Source organism: Pygocentrus nattereri, chromosome 1, assembly GCF_015220715.1.
Source record: "Pygocentrus nattereri isolate fPygNat1 chromosome 1, fPygNat1.pri, whole genome shotgun sequence".
NCBI classification, from domain to species: Eukaryota; Metazoa; Chordata; class Actinopteri; order Characiformes; family Serrasalmidae; genus Pygocentrus; species Pygocentrus nattereri.
Window position 1 is genome coordinate 17,239,894 of NC_051211.1, and position 20,116 is coordinate 17,260,009.

The 20,116-nt window shown below is 39.8% G+C and overlaps 2 protein-coding genes across 3 annotated transcripts; both read right to left on the reverse strand.

The window, feature by feature from the left end:
- Nucleotides 1-1,655: 1,655 nt before the first annotated feature.
- Nucleotides 1,656-6,253, reverse strand: mpst (mercaptopyruvate sulfurtransferase). The gene is made up of 2 exons (XM_017720637.2): nucleotides 5,626-6,253; nucleotides 1,656-2,548 (listed from the first exon to the last, which is right to left on the reverse strand). The coding sequence occupies exons 1-2, from the start codon at nucleotides 6,212-6,214 to the stop codon at nucleotides 2,250-2,252; spliced, it is 888 nt and encodes a 295-aa protein (XP_017576126.1). The 5' UTR covers nucleotides 6,215-6,253; the 3' UTR covers nucleotides 1,656-2,249.
- A 2,864-nt stretch (nucleotides 6,254-9,117) lies between these two features.
- Nucleotides 9,118-19,830, reverse strand: LOC108441219. Of its 2 annotated transcripts, XM_017720634.2 has the most exons (4): nucleotides 18,394-19,830; nucleotides 15,376-15,826; nucleotides 13,911-14,309; nucleotides 9,118-13,592 (listed from the first exon to the last, which is right to left on the reverse strand). In XM_017720634.2, the coding sequence occupies exons 2-4, from the start codon at nucleotides 15,823-15,825 to the stop codon at nucleotides 9,699-9,701; spliced, it is 4,743 nt and encodes a 1,580-aa protein (XP_017576123.1). In that variant the 5' UTR covers nucleotide 15,826; nucleotides 18,394-19,830; the 3' UTR covers nucleotides 9,118-9,698. The 2 variants fall into 2 exon arrangements, with proteins under 2 accessions (XP_017576123.1, XP_017576124.1); XM_017720635.2 differs by lacking the exon at nucleotides 18,394-19,830 and having other exon boundaries at nucleotides 15,376-15,858.
- Between the last annotated feature and the right edge of the window lie 286 nt (nucleotides 19,831-20,116).

The window sequence follows — 20,116 nt, forward strand, 5'->3', positions numbered from 1 at the left end:
TTAGACCTCGATGAGTTAATTACGCAGAATATTTTATGGAAAATCAGTGGAATATGTGTGTGTGTAAAAATTACAAATCTCAAAGACTGGGAAATCTGGGAAAGTTTTTCTCATCACAGTCACTTGAGTTCTGTTTTGGTATTATTTAAACAATCATTCTAAATGTTAAAAAAAAAAAAAAAAAAAAGTATACCACCTCTTATTCACCAAACTACACACCTGGGATTTTAACAAAGAACTCATACTCTCCCTTAACTATGCTAAGTCAGTCAGTCACTTAGGGTGAAAATTCTAAGGTGAAATAAGGTATCACTTAACTTAATAACACTGTCAGAGTTGGAAAAAGTACAAAGACAAACAAGCACAGCACCTGGGAAATACACTTCCACTGTAAGATAACATTACAGTGGAAAAACCCAATGCAGATTATTTTTCCCTGCTAGCTTTTATCATCAGTCAGGAAATGAAAGTTACCAGTCCTCACAAATTGGACCTGGCTGAGTTGGCAAACAAGTCAAGATGCAAAACCTGATTTTGAACACAAAGAAGACACTACAATTTGTGTGTGCCACTTATAATTTATTTAAATGAAGAAAACAGCAACATCAGATCTTTCTGATGATGTAAACCGTTAACACTGCAGACAGCGATAGATGTTATAACTGTACTCTAACCGTTTAATGTGCAGAAGACTATAAAAGGCACTTAGCAGAAAAAGTTAATCTTCCATACATTATAATCTATTCTTTGAAAAGCTTGTTCAATACCTCGCTCATATCACTAGCTTAGGAGTTAGCCTAGACTCTACTATAATGTAGCAGGCTGCTGTTACTTTCATACATACAGAATACTAGAGAACATAACCACTCTGCAATCAGTAATCATTCATTTTTTAATATTGCTCCAAGTGACAGTGACCGAGATCACTGGGGTCAAAAAGGTAATTCTCCTCTGAGGCAGGGTTGGGCAGCAACCACTTGTTTCACACCTTCAGATATTTCCACAGTATGCAGCATTACCAGTGGGGTAATATGTCTCATCCTGCACTCTTTCAATATTGAAAAAGAATTTAAATGGTTTGCTTTCATGGTCAACAAGCCATCAATCTAACAATTCCCAAATGTTAAACAGTGCTGCTAACCAGAAGAGAGGAGCTGGTTAGCATCAGCCCAGCGAGTATGAGAACAACTCTGCTCACCACAGAACTGATTCTGGCTGACTAAAGCACCTACACAAAGTTAGATAATAATGATTCACATCTGAGGGAGTGAAGCCTCAAGCAACTGGAGCTGAATGGACAGAAAGGTGAAAACTTGTGATTGGTTAATTTAACGTAAGCTTGGTGACCAGGCCAAACAGTGCCACAAACTACAGTACTGAGTTGATTCTGACTAACTACCGTCAGTGAGAGCAAATCGGCGCTGTCCAAAGAAAAACAAGCATCTCCAAAACAGTAACTTCACGGGAAAGTGGGGGCGGCATGATGGCTAGCGTTGTCGCCTCACAGCAAGTAGGGCCTGGGTTCGATTCCTCTCTTTGTGGAGTTTGCATGTTCTCCCCGTGTCTGCGTGTGTTTCCTCCGGGTACTCCGGTTTCCCCCCACAGTCCAAAGGACATGGTTAATTGCCCCTAGGTGTGAATGTGTCTGTCTGTCTGCCCTGCGATGGACTGGTGACCTGTCCAGGGTGTATCCTGCCTTCCGCCCGATGACCGCTGGGATAGGCTCCATCACCCCCGCGACCCAGAAGGAGAAGCGGCTAGGAAGATGTGTGTGTATATACAGGAAAGGGCATAAACATTCATTGCTTTCAATGCAAGTTAATAGAAAGAGGTTTTATTCTAGGCAATGTTGTAGCATTTTTACTGGTCCAATCATCATGAAATTTTCACATGATGTTAAGAACAGCTGCTGAGCTCAAATGAAGCACACACACACACACACACTTTCTAAGCCGCTTCTCCCTCAGGATCGCAGGTCAAATGAAGCATAAAAGTAAAAATCGCAAAAAAAAAAAAAGGAGATGCATGTTTTTCATTGGACAGCGATGAAATGCCAAATGAATGGTGTTGGAGTAACAGAAAACTGAATCTGTTCCTTTGTGTTTGGTGTTTTGAATTTTAAAAGTCTACAGTAATGTTGTACTTTATTATTGCTATGCTGCCCAACCCTACTCAAATTATTTTAAAAGTAATTCTTTAATTGTCAAAGCCTACAAGAGGCTTTTTCCCCCCATCCAAAACAGGCGCTCTCACACCTGTTTGCCTTTACCCTCAGAAATGACATGTTCAGGTGCAGCCTTGGCAAACCACTCAGACCACGACCCATCATACAGACAGACATCCTGATGTCCACAAAGGTAGGCAGCGAGGGTGATGTGGCAGGCGGTCACACCTGAGCCACAGCTGACCCAGAAGGGTTTCTGCAGGTGAACACCTGCCTGCTCAAACAGCTTGGTCAGCTCCTCCACCGGCAGTTCGAGTCCAGACGGGTCCATGAAGGAGGGGAACGGCATGTTAATGGCACCAGGGATATGGCCAGGTTCAGTATCTGAGAGAGAGAATGAAGGGAAGGTTTAGACTTCCTTTAACATCATCTTATACTTTTATTATCAAAATTGCAATTTGAGTATAGCTTTCAAATTGCAAGAGCTGATATGCTAATGAGATTTTCATTATTCACAGTCGCCTCAAGTGTTAAATGAAGAAATGTAACCTAACAAAGGTGGTAAACTGGCAGTCTGACACACTTTATTCATCACTCAAGCCTCATGCCCAAAAAAATAAATGTGCTGATCTTCTTGGCCCAAAAAAAGCCTGGAACCTAATATACAGAAAATCATTGCATCTAATCATAACTGCGATACTGGTCACATTAATTGCAATGATATATTTTTCACATATCATTTAGCCTTACCTGCTGGCACTGATAAAATTCAAAATTTTTCAAATATATTACAGTATCATGTGATATTTAAGTTTGCACTAATAAATTCATAAATGACCCTATTATTCCGGAGTACTGCTACTCTATGCTAACATGGCTGGCATCGCAACATGCCTCTTCAGGAACTCCAGGTTTAAGCCTATGTTATTCTTTGTGTAAACAAAAAGGCTTTAAGAAAGGCTTTTCCTCCAAATATCACCGGGTGTCCTGAATTACGAAGTCACTAAAGAGTAAAAATACAAGTATTGCTACAGGCCAGCTAACACAGCTGCTCTAATATTCCTTCTAAACAAATAAGGTTAGCCAAATGTTGTAGTTCTACCAAATGTGGCAGTAGCAGGTTACTGTGAGTATCTAGTGTTATTCTATAACAGAGATGAAGCACAGTATTACTGTCAAATTGTTATAATTGTTGTTCAGCAAGAGTGAGTAACACACTTACTGATACTGATACTTAACATTCACAGTAAGTAGGCCTGTGCTAATCACTTTGCGTAATTGCGATAGTTCAGTAGAACAGGTTGTGTACATAAGTACAAAGTTCAGTGGAAACAGGTTACATAAGGCCAGTGTATCCCTCTTCTGTTCCTGGAGCTTGTGCAGCACGCCCTGTGCACTGAAACACGCACAAAGCGTATCTAGAGAGAAAAATGAGGGCCTGGTGATGATGATCCATGAATCTCAGATTGTACAGATTATTCTATAGAGTCAATCAGTTCAGGTTGTTCAATGTAAAAACGTTTTAAGTGAGTGAAAGTTCAGTGTCCCCCACGTTCATTCACCTTCCCTGCTCTATACTACACAAACCACATACGTATGCAGTACAGAGGGCATTTCACAGTGAACTATTTTGCATGTCCATTTCCACCATGTTTTAAGTAAATCTGTCATAAAACTGTCTCAGGCATCGGGCAGCGTATTTGTAACCATTTCATTTAATAACTTTATATGTGGCGGATTTCAGAGGCATTAAATGGCACTTTCCGTGAAAACGGTCATTTTAGGACTCATAAAACTCTTTTCTCCTTTACTGTTCCCTTTGCCGGTTTTTGAGAAAGTATTAATCAAAGTAAGTGCTAAAACCGTCAAAAAATGTCATGCTCCCACCTCAAATCAGAGACTATATGAGCCGTTATTTCTGAAATGTGCAGCATTTTTTGAGACTCTGTTACCAGTTTTTAGGAAGACGTGTAAATGGCATTTAAAAGCCTGTGTCAACTGCATTCACTTTGTCCTAGCAAGAAATACATGAATTTATGAGATGCTTTAAAAACCTTTCAAATGAATAATAATAATAATAATAATAATAATAAAATCATCATCATCATCATCATCATCATCCAAAGTTTTCTTGTGTTCCCTATATTTCTTGTATCTGTTACTTAAAGCCCTTTAAAAAGTTTTTTTTCTTTCTAAACAAACAATAGTGCACTTTTTTGGTATATTTTAACTAGAGTCTTGATACCAAATGGACACATCTAGTAATATAACATACTAAATTTAATGTTTTCACCACAAATGAGTGAATAACAGCATTTGAGAAACAGGGTCGAACACCAATCTCATATTCACCCATAAAGCTGATATTAATGCAGTAAGAAAATATATAGTATATAATGGTGAGAAATATTTTAATTAAAATGTTTTCATTCAAATCTTTGTTTCAAGCAGTTTTCATTTCATTTTGATTTTAAATAACTGAAGGTTATAAACAGGTAACAGGGTTTAAAGTAAGAGGGCTGCGCAATTAGCCTAAAATAAGCAGCATTCAGAGGTGGAAAGCCTGACAGGGCACATACGCTGCATGCAAACTACAAAGACCAATATAGCTTACATGAATATTATATATATTCTATTTGCTAAGAACACTTTTGGTCACGGTTAAATGATCAAGCTTTACCCATCAGCCCAATCAGTATTTCAGAGAAAACAAGGTGAACATTCCTGCCATAAGAAACGGAATGTTCCATTTTTCATGAGGGTGAGCAGGTTCGTTAACAGGGTTTAGGTTGAGCAGACAATGTGGGACACGAGTTAAAAAGTTGAATGAATTAAATTAACAGGGAGAAATAATTATTTCAATACTAAATTGCATGAAAAAGAACCAAAATACCATTACAAAGTTACTGGAAGATTTTAATGCCTACATTTCGTAGAGAAGGTCAACGTCAGTGAGGTGGGACAGCCCAAAATCACCATATTAAAAAGGTGAATATAGACACTTAAGAGTGTTTGTGATCATTTTAATCCCTTTATTTTAAGTTAAAGTAAAGATCCCTTAAGATTTCACAAAAATAAGAAAAAACAGCCACTTTATTGCTTTAAAAAGGGTAATGGGACATAAACTGAACTCTGTGAGTGGAAAGCGCAAGATGCTTTAGATGTTTGGTTCCCATCACCTGTGATATCTGCAGCAGGGAATTCTTAAGAATGGAAATATGATGACGTTTTGGGAAATCAATGCTATTCCAGTTCAAGTCGTGTGGCTAACTGAGAAAATACTGATATACAACTACCGGGTCAGATACTGAACTGTCGACCATCAAACACGTCTGCACTGAAAACACGACCTCCTGAATTAACAGGCCGTTCAAATCAAAACGCGCTGTTTTGCGCTCAGTGTTCGTATCTTGTTCTGCAGATAAACACCTTCTGGAATCTGCTGCACTTCATTTATTTACCTTCTCTCGGTTCCGGTTCGAGCCCGCGAAACCGCCCCTCCACTCTGGCGTCCACGAGCTGAACCTTCTTGCTGGCCAGGTTCTCCAGAACGTCTTCATATGTTTTCACCCAGGAGGAGTTTATCTGTGCCTTAAACTCGCTCCTCTCCGGTTTGGTGTACCGGTCGGCGGTGGGGTGACCCTCCCGCAGCCAGGTTTTGAGCCCACCGTTCAAGACGGATACGGAGTTATGACCGAACAGCCTGAACATCCACCACACCCGGGGCGCCGAGAACGAGCCGAAGTCGCTGCCATCGTAAACGACGACGTGAGTCTGATTCCCGATCCCCAGATCCCCTACATAGTCCGCGAACTCGCTCGCGGCGGGCAGCATGTGGTCAAACGGAGACGATTTATCGCAGCAGTCGTCGATGTCGAAGAACGAGGCTCCGGGGATGTGGCGCTGCCTGAACTCTTCCTGTGCATTGCGGTTCAGTTTCGGCAGGTACCAGGAGGCGTCCAGAATCCGCAGGCTTGGCCCTACTTGGTTGTTTTTGACTGCCTCGGCTAACCACTTCGCAGCTACAAGAGCCTTGACTTGTCCAGCCATGTCAGCGGCTGATCTGAGGGTACAGCTGTCTGCATCAGGCGCCCCCTAACGGAGGACTCCATGTACTGCACGCATTCTCACATACAGTTATACAGTTTTGCATGGAAGCCTCTTTCAGCCATTTGGAAAAAAGTTTATATTTATCATAGTTGCGCATTGCATCGATTTATATTTTTATTATTATTGTTGTTGTTGTTGTTGTTGTTGTTGTTGTTATTATTGTTTTATTTATTTTTTATATTTTTTCTGCCGGATTTTACTAGTCCCGCAGTTTTCGAGATATTGACGCCGTTCCAACTCCAGATTGTCCGGCCCGGTTGTGTGATGCGTGCTTGTATGCCGCTGTTTGATCGGATGCGCGGATCCCAAACAGGAGCCCAAAATCTGGGAATTTTTGTCCCATTGAAAATGAAAGGGGAGGCTGTTGGCAGACTGCCAAACATGATGTCACAATGGCCCCCTCTCACACAACACATACAAACCACGCACGGAGCTCAATGTCTCACCTGCTCCCAGCCTGATATACTCAGCCTTACTAGGAACTGCACTTAGGTAGCACTGAATCTTAAGGTGGAACTTCTTTTAAGGTAGCACTGAGTTTACACTGAGAATGAATGGGGTGAAAAATTGCATGATGATCTACTGTATTTCTGCTTGCCCGAACGACACATTTTCGCATGCACTACCTCAGGGCAGGCCCCCAAGCACGAATTCACTGATGTTCTTTACCGCACTCGTCCATTTGTCGTTTTTTCATCCCTCGTTCCTTCCATTGAGTCCCATTCATTTTCGCCACCACTCAAACTATTACTTCTTTGCCCGACAACCACCAAAGAGAATGTCCTCATTCAGCGCAGGTCCACAAGATCAAAACCACCGCGTTACTGACCCGCACGCTTCCATATGTAGTTTTTTCATCCCTCGTTCCTTGTATCTACTTTCATAGTATCCGCTGTGCAACTATCCTGCGTTTCCTTCAGGAAAGGCACGTTTCTAGTTATATTTATTACCTCATATTTATTACTTAATGTCTAATAATAGTGACGTACTATCTCATTTGTAGAGACACTTAAAGACTCAGATTTCTTTACAGTGGTGATGATGGGAACCAGGGGTCATCATGTATACAAATATAGCCGTTTATTTACTGGTCAAAACCACCAGTCAACCTACACCTGTTTTCTGAATTTTTATATGTAATGTTGATGATGGTAATTAGCATATTAAGCAGGGAACTGCTTTATTTATCTGTTGCAGTGGTACACATATAAAATATCCTGCTTGATAGTTTAAAGATTTAAGTTAATTTTATGTATTTGCATTACTTTATTTGACAGAGGGGAACAACAAATGAGTCAAATAGAGATGTCACTGTTCCCTGTAGAGAGAGAAATAAACCACTAAACACACCACAAATTACCATTTAATAAGCACTTATATGTATGAGGAACATGTTAGCTGCTGTCTTTTTAATCATCCGTCATAAAGAGTCTGCAAGGGAGGATTTTTTTCCTTTGAATACAAAACCCAATGACAAAAATATAATAATGCATATAACAATGCACAGTGTCTGGAAAGAAACCAAGTAAATGATGGAATTGGAAAGTAAAAGATTAAAATAATAAAAAAAAACTTACACCAATAAAGTCAGTCCAATGTACAATTACACATTACAGTACTTAATGTGCGAGTGTATATATTAGTAAATAGTAAATAGTGGGGTGGAAAATACCTGAGTGTTTATACTAGTGTTACTTTTCATCATCATCACTTTTATTTATATAGCGCCTTTCTCATGCTCAAGGATGCTTTACAATCAAAGAACACCAACACATTAAACAACACCACATTAAAGGATAATACAGGTAAACATTATAAACGGATCAATGAAAACACAGTGAAAACATCCATTGAAGTCCATTTAAATCTAGGACCATGAAGGAGGCCTAGATTTTGCGATCTCAAAGTCTGGGATGGGACATATAGATGAATATAGACATATAGATGAAAGCTCTAATTTTGGTAGATTTACACAAATATTATTGAAATTGAATACTTCCACTTTTGTTTCAGTAACATTGACACAGTACCATACTTTCATACGGCTTCTTTGTACTTTCTATAACTCTGGTAGATAGTAAATGGCCCATCAGAGATGTTTTAAGGAGGACAATTTTCTGCGCACATAAAGAAACGCCCCTTGTGTTGTCATAGAGTCTGATAGGTGATTTATACACTCACTCAAGTACGCATCCCAAAGTACTTCTGGAACTCTCCAAGCGCTTGGCAGCTCTTAAACTGATGTGAAATGTGAAACAGCATGATAAAGTCTGTTTTCTCACCAGCCTGCTTTATCCTTCTGCCAGCTTGTGAGTTATTTCAGTAGTGCTACGTTGTCATGAGGTTTCATTCTGTGCCGTAGTCATGTGAACATGATAAGGCCACTTTGAAACTCTGTGTTAATGTTGTCTGTATGCCTTATTTAAGTCTGGACATCAGCAATTGAGTACTAATGACCGGATGCCTCTTTGTGTTATGATAAAATGGATTAAACTGATGATGTTCTTTTTCATATTAAATGTGACACAATTTGCAGGCTATCAAAGACTTTAAAAAAGCTTTTAAGATGACAATAAATGCAAATAAAACATATTCTTGTACTGCTAAATCTATCTGACAGACTAAAAATCTCTAATGCTCTTTCCCTTTTAGACTCTTTTTAACTGGCTTATTGAGTGCAGTTCACTATCCTGTGCCTTGTTTGATAAGAGGCCACTGCTTTGAGTGACTCTGATTAGAGCCGCACCCATATAATTGCCACCACCAAGCACTAATTTGAACTGATCTCTGTTCAATTTAAACAGCTTACATAGAAGAGAGAGAGACACAAATTTTAAGGTTGCCATGTGTAGTTTTTATTGTAGTCTTTATTTTCCGTTATTCAAAGAATGGATATGAAAAAAAACAAAAGGTCAAGCAGAAGAAACTTGCCATGAAATAAGTATATGTATATATGAAATGTGTATATAAAATCAGAAATGTTAATACATCTGTCAGCTGATTTACTTGTGAAAACCCAGGATACAGAAAAATGCTGCATTGTCTTATTTGCTGATCAGACTTTAAAATGACATGCAGTATACTTATAGAAAGGTAGCAGAAAACAACATATTAATGCTTAAGAAACAAGAAAACCAGTATGTCATGATTTGGTAGACAACTGCAATATTTTGAAGTCTAAAATACATTCCATGTTCTCATCATTTCTACTTATCTGAATATTACTGTATGGAATAGTCAGTAAAACCCTTTCAGTAAAGAAAAAAAACAATCATAATCAAGATCATAAACATAAATTTCCTGAATCATAAGTTTAAAACATGATCCTCAGAATGTTTTATTTTTCCCCCTAATGTTGCCTTTGGCTGTCAAGATGGTCTCAAGTTTTCAAAACTCATAAGTTGCTTTGATGAAAGTCTGTAATTTAAGGCATGTATTTTTTTGCCTTCAACCTGGGAATGATCTGCATATCTCTCACATCATTGTGCTGTAGCAGCCAACAGAGGTATCTTTCTGTGCCCATACCCCATCCACTTGTAGACAGAGGTATGATTTGCCTCATGTTCATGTACCATTTGTATGACTCTTCTGGTACAGCATGGTGTCTTAAGGCCTCTTGTACCATCTCAGGGGTAGAGTGTCTTTCCCCAAGCCCCACTGTCTCCCCCAACCCCAAGAGCAGATCAGCTGCCTTTGCTTTCTTTCTGCCAGAGCCTTCAACGTAAGCTTGGTAGAAAGGCACACCAAGGTGATCCATTTCAGTCAACCAAACAGCACCACCATATTTTTCAATCAGAACTCTTTCTCCTTTGCGGGTTAGCTTTCTTCCAAACTGTGGCTGCCCCTCTTGTACCCATTCAAGACAGTCAGCAGAGGGCAACACTGTAATGGCCTGGTCCAGAGTCACTCTCGGAAGTGGTTCCTCCAGCTGCTTTAGCATGGCTTGTACATGGGACAGTGTTCCTGCTGAACTCTCAATGATCTTAGAGTGGTTTCTTAACATTGCCTGAGTCAAGTGAGCCACAAAACTTTCTGCTATATTGATAGCCTCATCCATGTCACCAAGTAGCTCACACTCTATATGGTAGAACTGATTCAGATGAGTAGAATCAGGATCCTCTCCTCTGAAACTGGGAGACAAATAGTATGTCCCTGGAAGTCCTTCCTGGAAACGCAAGAAATATTCCAGCACAAACTGCATTGAGTCTGCCAAGTACACATCTTGGCCTAGCATATTGACAAACACAGGCTCTGAGTCTGACCCCAGGCCCATTGGTGATGAAATGGTATCAGTTGTGATGGGTGTAAGAGCATATGCATACCTGCATTTGTTACTAAAGTACTCAACTGTGCTGTGGAACAGGGTATTTTGGATCTGAAAGAGATTGCGGTACCACTGGCTCTTGATGGCTAATGTGGAGTGGCTTTGGGGTTGTTCCCAGGTGCGAGGTGGTGTGGTCCTTGTGATCTTGGTGTGAATGTCTTTCAGAGCCTCTGCAGATGCTGGAGGACCATCTGCTGAAGTTACATATCCAGGGTAGGTTGGACAGAACTCAAGGGGCACTGCAGGCAGCATATCTCCAGGCTTTGTGACAAGTGGAATCAGCTTGGCGTGGGCATAGTCAATTTCAAAGCCCTCAAATATTAGAGCCACTCCGTGAGCACCCATACCTTCTTGTAGAAGCTGAGCCATCTTCTGTGTTGCCAAGATCAGTGCTGTGTAGTCACTCCTGTCTAGACGGAAGATATCACTTGTTAGTGGCCTTCTTGGCACCAAAACTGTAAGGCCAGGTGTATTAGGGAAGGGGGTCAAAAAGGCTACATGTTCAGTGTCTTCCCACACACGCCACTGTTGCTCCTCTCCTCTTACAATGCGTGAAAAAAGGCCATCATTTGATGGATCTCCATAAAAATCATAGCTGGATGGAGCATTGGGTGTTGGGAGGCAAGCCCTTATCTTTGACTGGACCTGGTCGAGGTACGCATCCTCACAGCGTGGGCCACTCTTGGAACTGCAGTAACCAGGATCATGTATGTGGAATTGTTCTTCCTCAGCAAGATGAGGCTTCCAGTTGGGTTCAAGCCCATGGATAGGCAAGATTTTAATATGAGCAGGTTTGTCGGGCTTGGGCATGGACACGAGGGCACAGCGGTACACACCAAGTTTCTCACAAAGCAAATTAGCAACTGTTTGTGCCCCAAGTAACATTGCCATATAATCAGGCATCGGTAACTGAAAGATGCTATTTGGTCCATTTAAAGCCTTTCGAGTGAGAATTGTAGTTCCTGGAGTCCAGGGTTCAGGATGCAAGTGCGCTATTAATTCATCAGTTTCCCAGATCACATTTGCAAAGCTCATAACAGGTCTATAGACTTCAGCTCGAGCAACCCCATCAACCATGGAAGCAACAAACATCACTCCAGCATTAGTTTCGACTGCAGCTTCACCTTTATGGTCAACTGCAATGATTCCAGCACAATTTGCCCCTAAATCCTCATAAATCACTTCTCGACAGGCCTGTGCTAAAGTGTAGCCTTTGAGGTTGTATAGACTAGCCACTTTATGAGCAACTGTTTCACGTAAGAATGCATCGCCATCTCCTGAGCATGTCACGGCAAGTTTCTTGTCAGCATATATTCCAGCTCCAACAATTGCTGTGTCACCAACTCTTCCTTTCCACTTGCCTACTAACCCCCCAGTTGATGTGGCTGCTGCTAGTTTTCCCCAGCAATCCAGAGCAACTGCACCTACAGTTTGAGGATGGTTGTTTTTACTGCTGTTTAGTTTTATAGCAAGCTCCTTGTATCTGACATCAGTGTGAAAGTACTCTGGTGTCACTGGTTTTTCTCTTTCCTGGAGAGTCTCTAGAAATTCCTCAGCTCCATCTCCTGTCAGTAATGAGTGTACACTTTTTTCCATCACATGGCGGGCTGCTTTGACTGGGTTTTTCACACAACGCACGCAAGCTACTGATCCAGAATTCTTTTCATGTCCATCGACAATGGTGGCCTCCATCTCGTGTTCACCACTTCGGTTGTATACAGATCCCTTTCCTGCATTGAATAGGAAACAGTCTTCTAAGGCAGATACACTTCTCTGTACAGCATCCAGACTGCTGCCTCCATGGCTGAGCACTTGTGCTCCCAGAGTTAGTGCTGTTTCAAGGGCAAATTCAATGACCTCTACCACCTTATGGCTCAGTATCATTTCCACCCCAGCTCCACCATGAATGACTAAGGTGAAAGATGACTTTTCTGCAGCTGAAGAATCCAAGCATCCTTTTTGCTTGACTTTCTTTCCTCCTTTTGGATCTACAACTTTGGTGTCCACTGTAGTGCTATTGATTGATTGTTCTTCTTTTTGCAAGAGGCACTCAATGGCTCCCATCTGCCCTGCAATTGCATACCTTACTGCTAGAAGCATCACCAGCTTAAGGTTTAGTTCAAGACACATTGCAAGTTTTCCTAAGATGCTGGAAAAGGTACCTTTTCCATTCAGCACTAGACGGACCTTGTCCTTCTTTCCCAGGTAGGTGACAGCTAGCTGATTAGTAGCATACACATTGCCCACAGCACACTCCACACCTTCCATTAGATCTGAGCCAGTGAGGTAGATGGATGGGCATCCAAAAAGATCCAGATATTTTTTGAGTGGGTTGTCTTGAGACATACTCCTGCGTAAGACAGCTAAATGAGGCCCTACACCATGACCATTTTTTGTCATTTTGATAAGATTTTTGTGCTCCAGGAATGCCAGGTGGAACTGGCAGAAGAGCTCCTTGGTGTACCGGGGAACATTGTCTGGCCCAACGCAGGATTCCAAGGCTGTTACAAGTTTACGAGACTGCATTGTGATCGAATAAGTTGGATCACAGCGCCCATGTTTGTAGTGTCGCATATGAGTGGGAGTCACCATGATGTAGCTGGCAGCTGTTTCTCCAAGGATTTGCTTAAGAGAGAGCTGCAGAGTGAAATTGATCCATGCATCATATAAACCCCTGTGACCCCTTAGGGTGGTGAAAACGTCTGGAAAAGATGAAACCTCAAATGTGATGACAGGGTTACTCACTTGTAGATAGCTATTAAGAGGTTGACTTGGCACGTTTATACCTCCTAGCGGAAATTTTAGAGCTTTTGGGTGTGAGGACGCAACATCTGACCCATTTATCAGTGTCTGAGTTTTCATATGCTCTATGTTTTGGGACTCTGAAAGGTGCCACATTCTTTCAACTACAAGGCCAGCCACCATGCCATCCAGGGCACTATGTTCAAACACCATGCCAGCGACGCTGTCTTTGAACACCACCATGTTTACCACCTGTGGAGTAAAAAAATGATAAAAACTGTGGTAATAGTTTAGCATCTGGGTATCAATGAATTCAAACAATTCAAAGGCTCTGGACATGAGAGACGCTTGTGCTATAGTACTGTATAGATATTTCAGAATTTTATGTGCAAAATCGGCAAATGTGCTTCAGTGTACATGTAAGAACAATCTTGTACATATAAGAACGAATTTTGGGGATTTAATTGATTAACAAATTAATTCCTTTTTTAAATAAATTTATTTATTTCCTTGTACACTAATCCCATTTTATAGCTAATTACCAAGATTTATTATTTTTTTTACACATACCTTGTCATAGTACCTCAGGCACTGTCCGTCAGCCCCTCCCAAACGGACAGCATTAAGAATATCAGCCAGATTGGTTGGTGCAGGGCAGTCTTCCAGTGAAACAGCCATAATGGCACTCTCTATCACTTCAAGAGATTCTGCTGCCTCACCGCCACCCTTCAGTATCTCTTTTCTGATGGCATGCCAAGTTTGGCGATGGAGAACAGATAATCCACAGACTGTGGATGGATCCTGCACAGCTTCTGCAGCTGGCAGACTATACACATGAGCTAGCTGGGTGTAGATATCAAGTAGGGGTAAGGCGGTGACTGTGCCCTCTGCTCCTGGGTTCCTTAGTATTTGAATGGGAAATATACCTCCTTTGCAGGTCACAATGGCATGGAGGCTTTCTGGATACACCTGAAAAAAAAACCAGACAGCTAGAGGAAATGACGAAACCCATGCTAACAGGCTAACATAAATGGCCAATAGTGAAAGCCACAGACCAGCTCTGTGTGGGATATCATGCTATCTGTTTCCTACTAAATTTGCTTCTTTTTAGCAATCTTAGCATTTTTGGAATTGCTTTTTGAGGAGTCAGGTGAATACAGTTGTATGCAAAAGTTTGAACAGTCCCTGACATATTTTGTTTATTTTCTATATGAAAATAAGCCAAGGCATCCATTACACAGAACAAATTTAAATATGCCATTTTTCTGAAGGTTTTAGTGCACAATTTCGATTGTTTTGCTGATATTGAAGAAAACATAAAATATTAAATAACATTTGCAAACACAACATTTGATGCTTTCTGATTTGTTAAATTCAGCAAACAAACGGTAATTCTGTGTTAAAATGTGCTGATGTGTTTGGCCCGGGGCCCCCAACCTTTTGCACACGACTGTATTTAAAGGGAGATAAGTCATTAGGTTGTTCAGAGTGGACTGGTGTGAAATGCAGTTGTTCACAGTGGTGGTGAAAGGAACCAGACATCTAAAGAGTTTAAAACCTCTTAAAGCTACTTCACACAAAATTATTACATGAAATGATTAGGAATATGCAGCCCAATCTCTGAAACATTGTTTTATGATTATTTTGAGATAAGGGTCTGGTCTGAAACTATATTTATGTAGTTTTGTAAACTAGCAGTGCATTCAAAGGCAAATTAATCCCCAGATTTATCACTTTTTTTTTTATCAGCATTACATACACTCAGAAGACCTGTCTATGCTACTTAAAGTTTTAAATTGTAAATAAACTGCCTACATTTTTGTTGTTGATGTTACAAGTTCTGGTTCCATGCCCCACCACTGTACAGAAATCTGAGTCTGTAAGTTTCTTTATACTTCACCATTTCACATAAAACCAATCTGAATTTACATTTTGAAGACTGAATTATGCAAGATTTTTCAAAAGACAGTGAAATTTCCCTTTAAGGTACATATTTATACACTGTGGGTGTATTAATGTGAAGTCACTGACGTACTTTTAATTGATCCTGGTTCTCTCCTGGTAGGCGGCTGGAAGCAAAGACCTCCGACTGTTGAGTGCGCTCTGTTGGTACATCACCCTCAATAAGCCAAGGCTCACTGTACAGCTTGGCTGCAGCCCATAGCAGAGTTGAAGCCCTCTCTAGCTGTGCACTCTCTCCCTTGGACTTGGATGGAGGCAAGACAGAGGGGATGGCTGTAGAGGTGGGCAGAGGGTCACAGCAGGAGAGGAGTCGCTTTTTGAACTGCTCGGTCACCCAGTTCTCATTGCCACTGGCGCTGGCTTGCAGCTTCTCCTGGGCCTCCTGAAGTGCCTCTCTCTGCTGGGAGAGGGCATTTTTATACTGGACGTACTCCTCAGGGCTCAGAATGAGCTGAAGCACACGGCCGGCTTCTTTTATGGTGGTGTCCAACTCTGGAATGGGGTAATCGAGTAATTGTGCCATCCTGAAGAGAAGAGAAGAATTTGATTAATTGCCCCGACATGAGGTTTTCTGTGGAAGCTCATTATCACCAGGCACATAGAAAGACACAGTAATTTCACTAACTTCATTTTTCTTTGTTAAAATTAGTATTGTCATGTTAAATGTGAAGCTTGATTGCATTTTACATTCTGTTGTTTTTCTTTCCCTGATGGTGATTTGTGTTCAGGTTTAACAGTTCAGGCTATCACTACAAATGCTTAAAGAATGGTAAATATGCATTTAGCTATCAGAGTCAGAAATGAGTGATTCTAGTCTTATTTATGCTCTTTATTTGTCACTGTACAAAACAGGCCATTAAATATAACAAAGTTGTCTTAACTGATGGTAATACATAACACAAAGAAGAATACAGAGTAGTATTTAAACTTGAACCTGTTAAATAACTTATTTTCCTTTCTTTGAGGCAATACGTTTGCATGATTTTTAAAGTCAAAGTAAGAGTAAATTTAAAAAATTATTGTTTTCTCAAATTTCTGACCTATGTTGGACTAATAACTTATTATGTCCAACTAATTAATTCATTAAATAGTATTTTAAAGTTATTTATTTTTTATATATTTTTTATAATTTTGACATGCCATACTAAAATAATGATTTAGAATATTGATATTAAGTCAATATTTTCAGAAAATAAGTCAATTCAAAATAATCAATATATTGACAAAATAGTCATTACTTCTACATGTAAAGTCACAATTTTAAGAGAATATGTCTTTAGTTTAAGATATTAAATCAATATTTTAAGAAAATAACTTATTAATTATTTTGAGACACTAAGTCAAACTTTGACACACTGCTGCCAGGAACAAAGAAGCCCTGGTGGTAATGGGCCTCCGTCCTTCTCTGTGTCCTACCAGATTCTTTTTTTCTGTCAGTTTAAAATGCAGCATGCATATTAAAATAGAAAAGGAGCTTAAAAGTCAGAAATACAAAGAATATTCAATAAGAGGCTTCTGACATCTATTAAGTCCCCATCTTTTCTATTCATATATGTATTTGTCAAAATGTAATACAGTTAAAAGGTCATGTGCTACAACTGACAGCAGCAGTAAATGTCTTTGTACTGTAGGTTCATCAAGGTTGAACATACTATATAATGGAGGAAAATGTGACTGAATTATAAAGCATGTGTACATTATTAGAGCTGTCTTTTCAGAGCACACGTGACCTGCTGCGTCTTCATTGTTCAGGCTTTAATTCAATCAGTTCATTACTGGAAAGGAATGCATCCTGGATTTTGCAAAATGGGATAGAAAACCTCTGTGGTCACTACCTATAATTTTTTTAACCAACCAGTATGGTATTTGTGTTGCCAGTTGTCATGGAAACAGGTCTCATGCCGCCTGACCCAAGTAGTATAATGTGATTTTGTCTGATTGACCGTAATAGCCCTCTCCATGATACTTATAATAATACTTTTTTCCCCCCATATTTTAGCTACTCATTCACAAGTTCATTAGCAAGTTCAGCCTGGGTTATGACTGTAATCAGGTGAGGTTACTGCTTGTTACTGTATATAATCTTTATTGTGGTTCTCTTTTCCGCACTACTTAATTTCTCACAGCATGAGAGGTACCACTTATTAAGGACCTCCATTCGCACTCTTTCTTATTTTTAAACTTTTTACAGAAATCAGTAACCAAGAACAAATCTCTCAGATTCTAGAGCTGCAATTGCAATTTCCCCGATTTCATTCAACTTGCTTTATAGCAAAAAAGAAATTTCGTCTTACATATTATTAAAATTCCACATATACATAGAATTCTTTCATAACATGTAACATTAATGATAATGTATATCATTGTTTTTAGAGCAACTCCCTGTATCCCTGTAATCTGTAACATTTTTAGGAGGCTCAGTAAACACTTTTATCAATATATATTTATAAAAAACTATAAAAAATGTAAGGCACACATATGTAATTGCACATATAGCATATGTTTCATTTCTATTGGTCCGTCAGTTGTGATGTTTGCACACAGTTTAAAGGACAACTAACAATTTCAAATAATGTAAAAAAAGCCAAGAAAAGTTTTGTTCCCACTGCCGCAATATAATAAATGATGCCTTATTACATATAATATCATTTTAAACCATTTCACACCACCAGGCTTCAGCTTTGAGGGTGTCTAAGAGTCAAATGCACATTAATGTACCTATGTAGTAAGTAGACTATAGTTGACTTTGAGTGTCCAAAACATGCCGTAAGTCCACTTTTTTTCTTTCTAACAACCCAAACGTGACAGTAGTTTGCACATCGGTTGGGCATTTCTTCAGAATAAACATTTACTATAATAGACAGCACTCTAGAACCTTATTAATGTTTATTGATGGGTTTCATACAGTGCAAAACTGCCTACAGTTCTGCTTTCCATATTCGATGTACATTGTGATCTTTAGTCACTGATTTCCCATGTTACAACTAAAAAAGATCTGTCATATTGTTGATCAGTATGGTAGAAGGAATACTGAAATATAACTCCATATGCATGCATTATAAACCACTGAAGTGTATGAATTTCCACTCACCTCAGATCAGAAGCGACTCACAGAAGCGTATGGTGTGCTGAAAGAAACTCTGTGCAATAAGTTTTCTTGCGGTGAACAAACAAGAAGAGGGCTGTAATACGGACCCAGTGATTCCAATTAAGGAATTCAATTTCCCTTCTCCTGATAGAGGCTCACTGTGTCATTGGCCAGGCTGTCACACTGGCATTCTTCTCCCCTACCACAAGCTACTTTAGAGAACAAGTCTAGAACTTAGTAAAGCTAAGCTGGGCTCACTAGTTACTAACATTCACAATCCACGAACAATCTACTACATTGTTTTATCACTGCATCAATGCAAAGTATAGATGAACCTCTTGAAGAGTGAAACACTAAGCTGGAACATATCCAGGCAGAATTATTTTATAACTGATGTGCTCCAGTGTTATTGATAAAGAATGAATATTCCTATTACTGCATACTTCCAGTAACATGTTTTTTTTTTTTCAGTACCATACAGGCTGTGATCCTTTGAAGCCATGAGCTGTGGATCTGAACCTTATCATTTATACGTTAGGAAATCCTCAAGGTCATCTCAATTGTAGCCTAACAGTTTAATGCAATACAGGCTATTTGCCCTTTTTGGAGCACTCTGTAATCAAGTTTCCAGTAAAGTTTGCTTAAGTATTATTATTCCACTCAAACATGTAAGCTGTTAGAAGCCAAATTGGTTGGGGAGATATAAAAACCTCATGTGACTAACTGTAGGGCTGTTAGTCTGCTCTTTCATTGTCATCATGTGATCCAGTGCCTGGGAACTGGCTGCAGTTTTCCGTGACTGATTTAAGCATTGATTGTATCTTTGTATCTTGTATCTTAAATTGGCTTAGGCAGCTGTGCGAGGCCTGAATGTGCTGCTGACTCTGTGTGAGGCTATTCTGACTTTTTCTATGCTGTAAATTAAGACGCCAAATAGTAAGTATTTAGTTGGCAGGATTTTGGTTTGTAAGAAAAGGCGTAGACGGTCTTTAGAGGCCTGTTAATTGAATTTGTCTGTTTAGTGTTAACTCTCAATAGCCTTACATTACGATAACCTTACGTATTGTGTGATTATATAGCTGTTGGTTTGTGTGCAAGAGTTCTGTTGTCTTAGAACTCACCACCACTGGACAGGCTCACAATGTATACCCCTCTAGTCAACTCATTTGGCATGGTGACCTTCTGGCAGCACGTCTGTTCATTTATATATTTATTTATTTATTTCATTTTTGACCTCGTGACCTTGTGAGTTCACATCACTATCCATGTTAGGCACGGTTTATCATACCATACCACTTAAACAACATAAATATGGTTTTCCTGCTGTCCTGATTGAAGTGTTATGACGTGTCCTGCCTCAAAAACATTCACAGTTGTAGTTCCATCACCGTGTAGAAGTATACAGGGATAAATACCATTAACTAGTATTATCTTATTTCATCTCCCCTTTCTATCACCGCTATTATTGTTATTATTACCTGCACCTATACTTATATCAATGCTTAAAAGTCTCCTAAGCCCAATCTCAGTTGACTCGCCTCTCCCTACGTAGTGCATACCGACTTCTACACTCAAATAGAGCCTTTCGGAATTCACCATAAGCTTCTCCTCGTTTACGCTTTATTGCACTAGTTTAGTGTAGAAGCCATCCATTTCTCGCTGTAGGGTCCAGGATACACCCTGGACAGGTCGCCAGTCCATCGCAGGGCAGACAGACAGACACAGA